At 42.9% G+C, this 13439-nt stretch overlaps 1 protein-coding gene across 1 annotated transcript in view; it reads right to left on the bottom strand.

The window, feature by feature from the left end:
- Window positions 1-13439, bottom strand: part of arhgap23b (Rho GTPase activating protein 23b) — a 221689-nt gene that overhangs the window by 68004 nt on the left and 140246 nt on the right. Inside the window, 3 exon segments of the mRNA XM_051914342.1 lie at window positions 3242-3296; window positions 3405-3483; window positions 3583-3675. Coding sequence (XP_051770302.1) covers window positions 3242-3296; window positions 3405-3483; window positions 3583-3675 — 227 coding nt within the window.

The following is a 13439-nucleotide window of genomic DNA, read 5'->3' as shown; positions in this document are numbered from 1 at the left end:
ATTACAATTTAAAATAATGTTTTTCTATTTTAATATACTTTAAAAAAAAAAAAAAATGTATTTCTGTGATGCAAAGCATCTAAACATTCATATTACCTCTATGGTATTTTATATATAGAGCCTAAATGTTAATGTACAGTTTAATACATTGCTAACAAATTTTATTTCAGTATTTATTACGTATTTCAGTCGATTTCACTCATCTCAGTATAGCAATATAGTTTGGGAATAGCCATGGCAATTTACTAATGTATGTTATGTGTAGTAAACGAAACTGCACGTCGATCTGCCCCATTAATTCACACTGAGACAAACAAAACTTGCAGGATTCATATTTAAACAACTTAAGAATAAAAAAACGACTTACCTTTCACAATCATCGTCGATCATAGTTGATCCTCGAAATGAAAGTGAAACCAGCTCTTCCTCTGAGGTAAATCCTTTTAGAATTATTCCTCACAGCATCTCAAAACTGTGAAAAGTACATGAAACTGACTAAACTTGATGCATTTTTCCGAGCTGACGCGGGTGTTCACTCTGCTACATTGATCGCCTCAGAATTTGCGTCTGAATAGCACACCCACTTCGTGGGAGTGGCCGCATTAGCGGATAATGAGCAAAATCTGACGTCTCTCTTTTCATATAGATTACATAAACAGAGAATATTTGTTTTCAATTTGACTTACATGATTTAAAACCTGACACTTCAACATTTCTTTAGACATATGTCTCATTTTTGTGTCATTAGTATTCACTACGTTACAGTTTATCTTCTGATGGAGTATCAGATTGGACTTAATTCAGAGAGAGAATGAGGCTTGCGCATCATGTTAGTTTTCTTTATTTTGCAAAAAGCACAACATTTTGTTTTTACTCTGAGTGTACACAAATAAAAGAAGACATTTCACAGATTAGAATGGTATATAACTCTTAATTGATATGTCCAAAATTTATAGAGTATTTTCAGTCTCTATCACACTGGTAAGAAAAAAACCGAGGTGGTATCGCCGGCGATACCGCAGACTCCAGAGTATTAAATTCGTCCAAAACCAGGAAGAGATAGGACTACTCTATCCTGTCAAATGCCTTCTTGGCATTGAGAAACACCACCAAGGATCCACTTTGAAAAATTGGTTACACTTTATTTTACAGTGCCATAGTTACATTGTAATTACTCAAATAAGTACTGAGTACTACTAATTAACTACATGTACCTACTATAGAGTTACAGTTAAGGTTAGGGTTTGGTTTAGGGTTAGTTACTTGTAATTATGCATAATTTACTGCTATTACTATAGTAAGTACATGTAGTAACATGTAACTACAGCACTGTAAAATAAAGTGTTACTGAATAATTTGACCATGCTATATAACATTCATTAAACGGCGAATAATATTACAGGACATTCAGCCTTATATGCGGAAGTATAACCCAACCTTTTAGACAAACTTTTTAGCATTCTGTCAACATTTAATAATGAAATTGGTCGAAAGGATGAACATTCTTTTACTGGACGATTTTTATTTTTTTTTTTCCCAAAATTAATTATATATTAGCCTCTAACATTGATCGTGGCAAACTACCTGTGTCGAAAAAGTAAGACAGCATTCTAGGTGAAGGAGGAACTAGAAGATACTTAAACATATTTTAAACAAAACTTAAACAAAACTTGTTACTTTCTGTCATTAACTGACTAAATTAAGTTGCTTTAATTGCATGTAAAATGTGCATTAAATAAACTTTCAATTCATTTATTTAGATTTTTGATTAAACAGCCATATAAATTAAAGAACTTCTGACTGGACAAATTTAGTGTACAGTTGTGACATTTTAAGGATCCATTCAACAATAACCAAACAGAACTAGTCAGTCTAAACATTTTATTTTGATATCTCCCATAGGTCGATGGTGCTGTAAAATGTTGGATTAAAATTGCTGACATAGCATAACATTTTCACTGACTCAAATAGCCTCTAGCCTACAAAGCCTTCATTTAATATGACTGTCCAGAGTTTTTATTAATATGTGTTGTTCTACTGAACACAGAATATTGCATTTAAATATTATAAAATAATCATAGCAGGTTACAGTTTATACTGGACATTAAAATTTCTTATTAATAATTCAGTTTCATCACCTTCAAATGTATATACCAAATAAACATAATGTTACAAATTATTTCTGCACAAAATGACGCAAATGCACAGGTGAACTTGAACTAAGTTACGTGCTAGTCAGAACGTGTAACTTCTGTTGTGGATGCGCTCTTCCTGGAACAGCGCGGTGAAACACAGCAACTAAACCCAAATAATTCATAACGTTTTATTAAAGTGTTGCTCAATATTATGTAATATGACAGTCCTAATCACAGTTATTATAAGTTGTGCATTGCTTTATGAGCTGCATGCACTGAAGATGATCACCAGCGTGCTTTACTAGCCTACTGTGTTAATCCTTAACCAAATGCATCCTATATGAGATTAATCAGATATATACAAAAATAAACATAATATTACAAATTATATCTGCACAACAAAAAAGCTGTGAATGCACACACAAACCTATATTCATGAAGGTGTAACTCTAGCCTTTTAATGTAAAATGGTTCCAAACATAACTAATAACATAAAAGCTCACTTCACTTTTCCTCATGTCTGCTTTACGTGTTTCGCGGATGAACGGCACGTATGCGCATGACCTTGCTTAATCGACAATCAATTATTATCGAAAAATTAATCAATTGTCGATTAATTGTTAGCATCCCTAGTTACCACCATTACACATCAAGGTGGGTCTGATGAAAAACTTTGTCAAGGCAATGGACAAGACACAATCAGTACCTGTGGAAAATTTCCAAAGTGAAGCTAAAATAAAAGAAGGCATCTTTGTTGGTCCTCAGATTCATGAACTTCTTCGAGATGATGGAATTTCTTCGAGACGGCATGGAAAGCATGCTGATTTTTAAAGTGCTACATAAACCCCAAGAGGTGACAGGTACTACATAGATGTACAATTTAAAAACTTAAATATCTTGGAAACAGAAGCCAGTTAGTTGTTTTAATATTCATATTTGAATTTAGTACAACAAAATACATAAATAGCACATTTTATCTCTGAAGCAGATGATTTCTAAAAATTTTAGACCAGTGTAATTTAATTTGTATGTGTAGATGTATGTGGGTGTAAAAGAAAGAGTGTAGAAACAGAGGAAATAAGATGAAAGGTCATACTCACACTTACCAGCTGTAGCACATCCTCATCTTTATGCATGATGGACAATTCCAGCACATTCTCACTAAATAAAAATGAATGTAGTTATGAAGTACAAATTCACTGTATATATGAATCCACTTGTAAATATAAGTATGGCTCATTAATTAATATCTATTTAAAGTAGCCTCACCTATTTTGAATCAGTGCTATAACCTGAGAATAAGTTTTCCCCAGCACACTTTCTCCATTCACCTTCACCAACCTGTCTCCTAAACACAAACACCCACACTTATGATATTGGTTGCTGTTAAAGTGAACAGACAAAGGGCATTACACCTGTCACATATGGGCATACCATGTTCCCCTACCTGTGCAGAGGCCTGCCTGATGGGCTGGGCCTTTCTCTTTCACATTCTTCACAAAGATGGTGTCCATTGGCTCCAGACGATTCCTTTGACCTCCTGAGCAAAATCACATAACCACTTTAGATGCATTCACAACTGAAATATTACTAAATGTGACATCCCTGTCGGCCATCATCTGTGTGCGTGTGTGTGTGTGTGTGTTTTTTCTTTTGATGAGCGTTTGTGTGTCGCTCATAGGTGATTGGCTGACTAATGGGTGATTGGGAACACTGGCTAACAGGTTTCCCTCATTATTTAAGCAGTGTCTTAACTTTGTTGATAGGATTAAGTGGCATGTTCTTTATTAGCATGTTTGAATATTTGTAGTTTTAGATTGTTTTTTTTAAGCAGATCATTGGTTAGAGCTGAGTCTCGGGAGCACGCCGAAGTTTGAGGGAATCGCCAATATAATTGGTTGTTCTTCTCGACTTTGCAGCATAAGGTGCATAAAAACCCGCTGCTGTATGCTTGAAGAGTAGGGTCTACTTAATTAGATTTATGTATTAGGGAGGGTTGGAAGTTTAATCTACAGGGCATGTTTTTCCCTTTGTTATATTACAGCTGTGAAGGTAAGGATTTGCTTCTGAATTATAGAGTTGTTCTTTAAAGCTGCAGTCAGTAAGTTTTGCCTCTTTGTCGTCATATCTGTTTGAAACCTGCAATTGCAGTTAGTTGTGGAATTATCATTTTACGTGGGTTGTGCATCGGCACGGCTTCTCAGCGTGGATGAATCTAATGTTTTGAGGAGTAACGTTATGTGTGGGCTGTCAGTAACCACACTGGTGGATACTGTACTTCGAAACTACAGATAAAACGTCTTGAAAGTAAGACCAAAATAATAAGTTTCACCAGAAAGTGTCATCTGAACAACTAACATGTCTGCCACTTTTGTTCTGACCAACAGAAAGTAAGGAGTTCTACAATAAATGTAATGGTGATTAAATCTTACGATCGCAAAGTTAGCTCATCACGTCAAACAGTGCAAATTATTATTATACTTTGTTCTCAAATTGTTAATATTAACATCAACAGTTGTCAATGATGATGGTCGTCTTTACTGTTCTTGATTACATTCCGCCATCAAAATGACAAGTTTAATTATTACAGCTGCTGTAAAAGAGTCTTCAAATGATCCGCCACTTGCAGCGTCCAGGACTCCTTCTTTATGTATACAGACGTGACGTAATGATGAAAAGGCAAACTCGTATTTCCTGCGGAATCCTACCAGTACCACTCAAATAAAACAACAAGAACAACAACAACAACAACAACAAAAACAGTATTACTGTCACAGTCACGTTCAAGTTTGCCTTCGTTATCATAGACTTTCAGTTTCTTTTCCTTAGTCACGTTTCCTTTGTTCTATTTTCCCGCCACAATCCGTCACCATGGACACTGCACTAATCACCACAGCTGTTAGTCATTTGAGTTAACCGTCTGTGTATATAAGTTCAATGTCAGCAGATAGACAAAGGACACAGAGGTAAGTGTTACAAGTAACAGCAGGTTTATTGACAATGAGGAAGACAACACAGGCGTGAGGACAGTCCAGGTAAGCGGGCGGGGAGTGGGAAAGTCTTGAGCGGCTTATCTGAGTCTGATCGTGTCTTTGTGTTTTTCAGGTGATCCGAAGGGAGCTGTGGAGCGTGGAGTCTGTGGTGAACAGCAGCGAGGGAGAACTGGAAAGTATCACAGGAATGACAGGTAAGTAAACAACAGGTAAGTGGGTCAGGCGAAACAACATGGTATAGTTGAGACCAGACAGTGAGTGAACGGGAGGAGTGCAGGTAAATAGTGCTGGCTGATGATCGCTGACAGGTGGATGTGATCAGTACTCAGGTGATTGGGATCTGGTGACGGTAGTGGGTGGTGACCGTGGTGACTCCCTGGCAGTACCCCCTCCTCCAGGGGTGGCTCCTGACGCCCTACTATGGCAACGGGGTCGGCCACGGCTTCTGGGTCCTGGACGACCCGGGTGGTTTTGGTGGAATTCGGCCAGGAGAGTGGGATCCAACACATCGTCTCAGTTAACCCAGGACCGTTCCTCTGGTCCGTACCCTTTCCAGTCTACGAGATATTCCAGACAACCGCCCCGTCGCCGAGAGTTCAAGATCTCCTTCACTCGGTAGACTTGAGGTTCCTCGATGACTTCGGGAGGAGGAGGCACTGGCGGCTCATCGGGTTCTGTGGAAGAGGGAGAAACAGGTTTGAGGAGAGAAACATGGAAGGATGGGTGAATGCAATACCGTGCTGGGAGTTGGAGATGGTAGGTGACTTCGTTGATCTGCCTCCAGATGGTAAAGGGACCAATATAGCGGAACTCAGCTTCCGGCAAGGCAGGCGGAGACGCAGATCCCGGGTCGAGAGCCAGACCTTATCTCCAGGACGATAGACGGGGTTAGAAGACCGGCAGGCATCTGCAAAGGTCTTGCATCTCCGCACTGCTTGCTGGAGTTGGATGTGGGCTGAGTCCCAAACCCTCTTGCTGGCTCGAAACCAGTGGTCGACAGCTAGAACGTCCGAGAGTGCTTCTGTCCAGGGAAACAGAGGGGGTTGGTACCCGAGTATGCACTGAAACGGGGTAAGGCCAGTGGTCGTTTGCCTGAGGGAGTTTTGTGCATACTCGGCCCACGGGAGGAAGCGGTTCCAGCTGTGTTGGTTGTCATGACAGTAGGCCCAGAGATATCTCCATATCTCCTGGATCTTCCGCTCAGTCTGGCCATTGTTCTGGGGATGATACCCGGAGGAGAGGTTAACAGAGACATTGAGGAGTTTGAAGAAGGCTGTCCATTCACGGGATATGAACTGGGACCCACGGTCAGAGACAATCTTTTCTGGTATGCCAAAGGTACAAAATAGTTGATGAAAGAGGGTTTCATCTGTTTTGAGGGCAGTGGGTAAACCCCGGAGGGGAATCAACTTGCATGCCTTGGAGAATCTATCCACTGCAACGAGAATGAAGGTGTGACCATCAGACTTTGGCAGGTCTGTTACGACTCTGACATGGAACCAGGGATGGCGTGGGATGGGTAGTGGTACCAGTTTACCAGCGGGTAGGTGACGTGGAGTTTTGGAGATGGCACAGACTGAGCATCCTTGAACATACTGGGAGACATCCCGGGCCATACTGGGCCATCAGTATCGAGCTTGCAGGAGCGAGAGGGTACACAGGCTGCCTGGGTGTCCAGAGCCCGGGGAAGCGTGAAGGGAGCCCAGAAGGGTGGTTCTCAAGGATGTGGGTACGTAGATCTTACCCTCTGGGCCTCCCAGCGGAGTGGGTTCTGACGTGGTGGCAATGCAGATTTGTTCATCTAAGTCCCACTGGATGGGGCTTACGAGGATGGCTGGAGGGAGTATGGGTTCAGGTGTGGATGGTTCCTCGGGAGCATGGATGCGTGACAGGGAGTCTGCCTTGAGGTTCCTTTCTCCGGGTACGTGATGGTAAACTGGAAACGTGTAAAGGAGAGGGCCCAGCGGGCTTGCCGGGGGTTTAATCTTTTGGTTCTATGGAGGTATTCCAGGTTCTTGTGATCTGTGATGACAGTAAAAGGGTGTTGGGTTCCCTCCAGCCAATGCCTCCATTCCTCCAGCGCCAGTTTGATGGCAAGTAACTCTCAGTTACCAATATCGTAGTTCCGCTCCACTGGGGAAAGCTTCCGTGAGAAGTAAGCGCAAAGGTGGAGTCGGGGAGGCTCTCTGTGGTACTGTTATAGCACTGCTCCTAGCCCGGTGGTGGAGGCGAACAGGAGCTTGGGGTCGGGGTCTATTAGGATAGGAGCAGTGCAAAAGGCCTCTTGGAGTGCTTTGAAGGCGACTCGACCTTCAGGGTTCCAGGACAGAGACTTGGGCTTCTGACGGAGCATGGAAGTGAGTGGGGTCGAAAGGATACTGAAGTTCTGGATGAATCTATGGTAGAAGTTAGTGAAGCTGAGGAATCGTTGAAGTTCTTTAACTGTATATGGTTGAGGCCAGTCCCAGATGGCTTGGACCTTCCCCTGGTCCATCTGGATACCATCGGCGCTCAGGATGTAACCGAGGAACTGGATTGTGGGGCGGTGGAACTCGCACTTCTCGAGCTTTAGGTAGAGGTGGTACTTCCTGAGTTCTTGAAGGACCTGGTGGCGATGTTCGGCCAGGTTCCGGGAGTAGATCAGGATGTCAACAATATACACGATGATGAACCAATGGAGGAACTCCTGGAACACCTCGTTCATAAACCCCTGGAAGATGGACGGTGAGTTGGCCAGGCCATACGGCATAACCTGATACTCATAGTGGCCGGAAGGGGTGATGAAAGCTGTTTTCCACTCATCGCCCTCCCAGATACGAATGAGGTTATAGGTGCTCCGCAGATCCAGCTTCGAGAAGATGCGGGCCCCACGGAGTTCATCAAGGGCAGCCGGGACCAGGGGAAGAGGGTAAAGGAGCTTGACGGTGTGTTCGTTGAGGGTCCGGTAGTTGATACAGGGCTGCAAGCCTCAGTCCTTCTTACCCAGAAGCTCGAAGAAGAAGCTTGATGCCGCTGGTGAGGTAGATGGACAAATGAACCGTTATTGTTGTTGAGTCCTCCATAGCCTTGCGTTCCGGAATGGATAGGGGGTACACTCGCCCCTTGGGGGGTGTGGCACCAGGCAGCAGGTCTATGGCACAGTCCCATGGCCGATGGGGTGGTAAATTCATGGCTGCCTGTTTGCTGAACACATCCTGGAACGCCATATAGCCAGATGGGATTGTGGGAGCAGTGTGTGAGGTTCGGGGCTCTCCACAAGTGTGGATTGAACATGTAGCACCGGGTCAATAACCTGGGGTTCAGGAATGTTGGAAAGACAGTTCTGGAAACAGGCAGGACTCCATCTTGAAATTTCACTTGTGTCCCATCTGACTTCTGGAGAATGTTGAGAGAGCCAGGGGCGTTCCAGGATGACGTCTATGGTGGGTCCCTCCAGTACCAGAAAGGAGATTCTCTCGCTGTGAAGACATCCGATTTGCAGTGTGATGGGTGGAGACCGGAACTGGATGCGCCCACATCCGAGCGGTTTTCCCTGGATGGTTTCTACTTTAAGTTCTTTTTGTCTCTGATGGGGGCAAACCCAGTTGCTTCAGAAGGGTTGGTGAGATGAAGTTGCCGGAGGAGCCCGAGTCGACGAGGGCGCGTGCTGAAATAATATGAAGTGGGGAGAGTAGTTGTATATCCAGCAGAGTCAAATTAGAGATGTCAGGCTCCAATTGGTGGGTACTCACTGCGGGACGTGGGGGACGTGATGGGCATGCACTAATGAAGTGCCCAGGAGCTCCGCAGTACAAACATAGTCCTGTAGCAAGACGGTGAGCATGCTCTGGGGGGGAGAGGTGACTGGAATCCATCTGCATTGGTTCTGGTACTGGAGGACAGGCAGTGGGTGAGGATGGAGAATGAGCGGTTGTTTCCGGTAGGCAGGGTGTAAGATGTTGGGAAATTTTCACTGCTTTCTGCATAAAGCTCTCCAATTCGACTGAATTCTCATAAATCGCCATTTGGGCTCTAAGCTGGGGATTTAATCCTTGACGGTAAGCAATTAGTAATGCAGTTTCGTTCCATCCACAAGTGGCCGCTAGAGTCCAAAACTGCAGAGTGTAATCACTGGCTGAAGAACTGCCTTGCCGGAGAAGGATGAGTTGGTCGGAAACGGAGAGCGATCCTGTGGCAAGACCGAAAACTTCCTGGAAATGAGAAGAGAAATCCTCAAAAGAGTCAATGAGGTTAGACTGTGAATTCCAGATGGCTTGTGCCCAAATTAATGCTCGTCCGGTGAGCAAGGAGATCAAAAACGCCACTTTAGATCTTTCGTTAGTGAATTTATGGGAATGCATCTCAATGTAGTGTAGTGATACTTGATAGAGGAAACCGTTACATTCTACCGCCTCACCCGAATAGTTGGATGGAAGGGCCATGGGACTGGCAGAGGCAGATTGATGATGTGTGTCCGGAGGGAGAGTGGTTCGAAGAGCGCTGACCAGCTCATCGATGGTATTCTCAGCCGCGGGAGTCGGGCGCTCCATCTCCGGACGAAGGTGGTGTCTGGTCTTCTGTCAGCAGATAGACAAAGGACACAGAGGTAAGTGTTACAAGTAACAGCAGGTTTATTGACAATGAGGAAGACAACACGGGCGTGAGGACAGTCCAGGTAAGCGGGCGGGGAGTGGGAAAGTCTTGAGCGGCTTATCTGAGTCTGATCGTGTCTTTGTGTTTTCCAGGTGATCCAAAGGGAGCTGTGGAGCATGGAGTCTGTAGTGAACAGCAGCGAGGGAGAACTGGAAGGTATCACAGGAACGACAGGTAAGTAAACAACAGGTAAGTGGGTCAGGCGAAACAACATAGTATAGTTGAGACCAGACAGTGAGTGAAAGGGAGGAGTGCAGATAAATAGTGCTGGCTGATGATCGCTGACAGGTGGATGTGATCAGTACTCAGGTGTTTGGGATCTGGTGACGGTAGTGGGTGGTGACTGTGGTGACTCCCTGACATTCAGGTCTGTTAGTGTGTCTTTGCCAGGTCTTGTTTCATTTATGGTTGTGTTTGAAAGCTTGCTTCTTCGTTGGTTTGTACCCATATGGATTATTAAAGTTTACCTGTTTATACTCATGTTCATCTTCATCTTCGTGTGCGATTACACAAGATAAGCGGCGTGTTTTATTTTAGTGTTTTTTGTTTGTAATTTTTGTAATTACGTGTTTTTGGGTTTCTTTCTGCACTTTGGACCATTTCGCAGCAGTTAACTGCTATGCCTTGAGCAGAAGGGCCGCTCCCTCGAGGAACATTTGGAGGAGTTCCTCAGCCTTGTTCCAGCTACATCTTTCCCGGACAACTACCTCTGCAGCTTTCTGTATGCCAGCCTCAACACTACCACCAAGGAGCAGCTGTCCAGGGAAGCACTGGAGAGATCTGTTTTGATTTAGGAGAGGTTAACCTTCTGTCTGTTCTGCTACCGTCTGAATCTGTCTGTTACATATCTAATTCTCTGGCCCTGCCCAACCTCCCTCTCCAGATTTTTTATTTTTTTTGAGACTTTTCTATTTTTTGTGGGATTTTGTAGCACTCTCCAAGCCCCTCTCCAGTCCCCACTCCAGCCCCCAGCCACACCTGTCATCCAGCCATCACTGCCTCCCATCAGCCCTTCAGTTTCCCCTCAGCCTCCTCTCAGTGGCTTGGATCCACCTTGGGAAAGCTGGAAGCCACCTCCTCCAGCCTCAGAGCACTCCACTCCCCCTCGACCCGTCGCCCTGCGGTGCAGTCATGGCTGTGGCCTAGATCTGTCACCATCTTCCTCTGCTCAAGGCTCCTCCATGGCTTTCACCACCACCTGCACTACCCCGGACTCTTGTATTCCGCCTGCTCCCGGTCAGCCGTCCACCTCCAGAACCTGTATCATCTGCCTGTTTCGCCATATTATATATATATATATATATATATATATATATATATATTATTATTATTTTTGTAGGCAAACAAATACATAAGACATAAGCAAAAAAAAACAAACAAAAAACAAAAAAACAAAAACAAAAACAACAAAAACAAAAACAACAAAAACAAAAACAAATATGGACAAATAGATATAGAAAAAAATAAGTATCAGACATATAAGGTAGTTTACGACAAACAATAAGAAAATGCATAATACGAGAGAAAACCAAAGTGCAAAGTGCCAACAAATAAACAAACATATAAACAAAATAACAATAACAATATATATATTGATATCAATGTTATATCACATGGTTGTTATATATTTGGCCATCTCTTCGTCCTCCTCACCTCTACGGCGCGAGGACGCGCCTTCCAGGAGGGGGCATTCTGTCACAGCCACGTTCAAGTTTGCCTTAGTTATCATGGACTTTCAGTTTGTTTTCCTTAGTCACGTTTCCTTTGTTCTATTTTCCCGTCACAATCCGTCACCATGGACACTGCACTAATCACCACAGCTGTTAGTCATTTGAGTTAATCGTCTGTGCATATAAGTTTAGGTCTGTTAGAGTGTCCTTGCCTGGTCTCGTTTCATTTGTAGTTGTGTTTGAAAGCTTGCTGCTTCGTTGGATTGTACCCATGTGGATTATTAAAGTTTACCTGTTTATACTCATCTTCATCTTCATGTGTGATTACACAACCAGTGCGTTACAATTACAAGCTTACCGTTGTGAATCGGGCTAAAATAAGGAAATAGTTTTGAACACTGGCTGGTTATGTACTTGCTCAATTGATTTGGATAATTTTTAACCAAAAAAATTACGGACTGCAGCTTAATATAAAATTGTTCATTGGAATATGTGCGATTGCTAAACATCATCTGTCAAAATAAACAAATTTGTTGAATATTCTTCTGATCGGTTGTTAAATCTATTAGCCTGTCAAAGGATCACCTGACTGAATTTGCAACACATTATGGTATTGGCCTCTCTACAAATTATAAAAACTGACAGAGAATATTCAAACAGTTTTGAGATTAGCTCTCATAAATAAGGGAGTTTTATCTCCTTCAGCGCAACTGTCAGACCAGTCTGTGGTCTGACGGTATTGATTTATGCTGAGGACGCATAAAGACGTGCGCCTGCCGTGAGATGGCATGTAGTGATGGTCACATCTCTAGTGGCATGACATGCAGCGGCACCATCTCAATCTCTGTCCAGTGCGGGTAAAATAATTATAATGCTAAAGGTAATGTACAATTCATATTTCTTTTGTTAAATAACTTAAAAAGTAAACTGAAAACTTTCTGTGAGAGACGTAATTTCACAAGCAGCGTAAGTAATCCGCTCGCTCTCTTTCCTTCTCAAAATGCGCAAATGGCTTCACATCACCCCAACGAGTCTGCACTATAAGCGAGCTGCAAACACAATGCATCAATGCGGCCGTGCACACGCTTACAGCTGTTTTTCATTCTTTTTGGATTTGTGTTCCTATTTCTACCTCTCAGTTTTTCTCTTTCATTGCCAGTGTGTTTTGTCTTTTTGACTACACGTTTATTTCAGTAGTCTCATTTTTGTTTTTTGGGGTTTTGTTGTTTGTCCAGCCCAGCTTTCTTATACCAGTGATTCCTGCTACCCGTGGCTAGTGATTTGCTCCGATGGATTACTTCTGTCTGTTCCTGTCTGCACTTTAATACGTGTCAAGTGATTGTCTGCCCAGGTCTGAACCTCTGCCTGGCCTTATGGACTGTGTAAACTGGCTGCCAGCTCAGATTTGGATTTTTTCCATGTTCCTGAATTAAGGCGGGCATACACTATGCAATTTCTGTGCGATTTCAGCAAGGTTACCAGCTCACACTGTACGAGTAGATCGTGTGCGATGTATACCCAAAGCGCACGATTTATGTGCTCACACTATGCGGTCCGATGGTCGAGCTGTGACTTGACTGCTCACACTATGCGTTTGAAATATGCACGATAAGCCCCCGTGCTGGGTTGCGCCGATTGACCATATGTTTCCAGAGATATCGTTAAAAGCATCAGCTATGGATATCAAGAGGATTTAGCATTTCCAATTTATATATTAAATTATTATTATTATTATTATTATTATTATTATTATTATTATTAATGGTAGGCCTACTTTTATTATTAAATTGATATTAGCCTACAATTCAATAGGCCTACTTTCATAGCGCATCACTGCATAACCGACGCGCTGCGAGGATAATAAAAGATTTGATAGATTAGCTTAATCCTCATTGAAAATGATTTAAAGACATTTATACAATGAATTATAAGCCTGCGATTAAAATTATTAACAGTCTAATGTATCCGAACACTAATTAATGAAAAGTTAATGAAAGGCAGCTTTATTT

The sequence above is a fragment of the Ctenopharyngodon idella genome, chromosome 12 (genome assembly GCF_019924925.1).
Source record: "Ctenopharyngodon idella isolate HZGC_01 chromosome 12, HZGC01, whole genome shotgun sequence".
Lineage (NCBI taxonomy): Eukaryota > Metazoa > Chordata > Actinopteri > Cypriniformes > Xenocyprididae > Ctenopharyngodon > Ctenopharyngodon idella.
The sequence above is the reverse complement of the archived record's forward strand: the minus strand, read 5'-3'. Positions and strand labels throughout refer to the sequence as shown.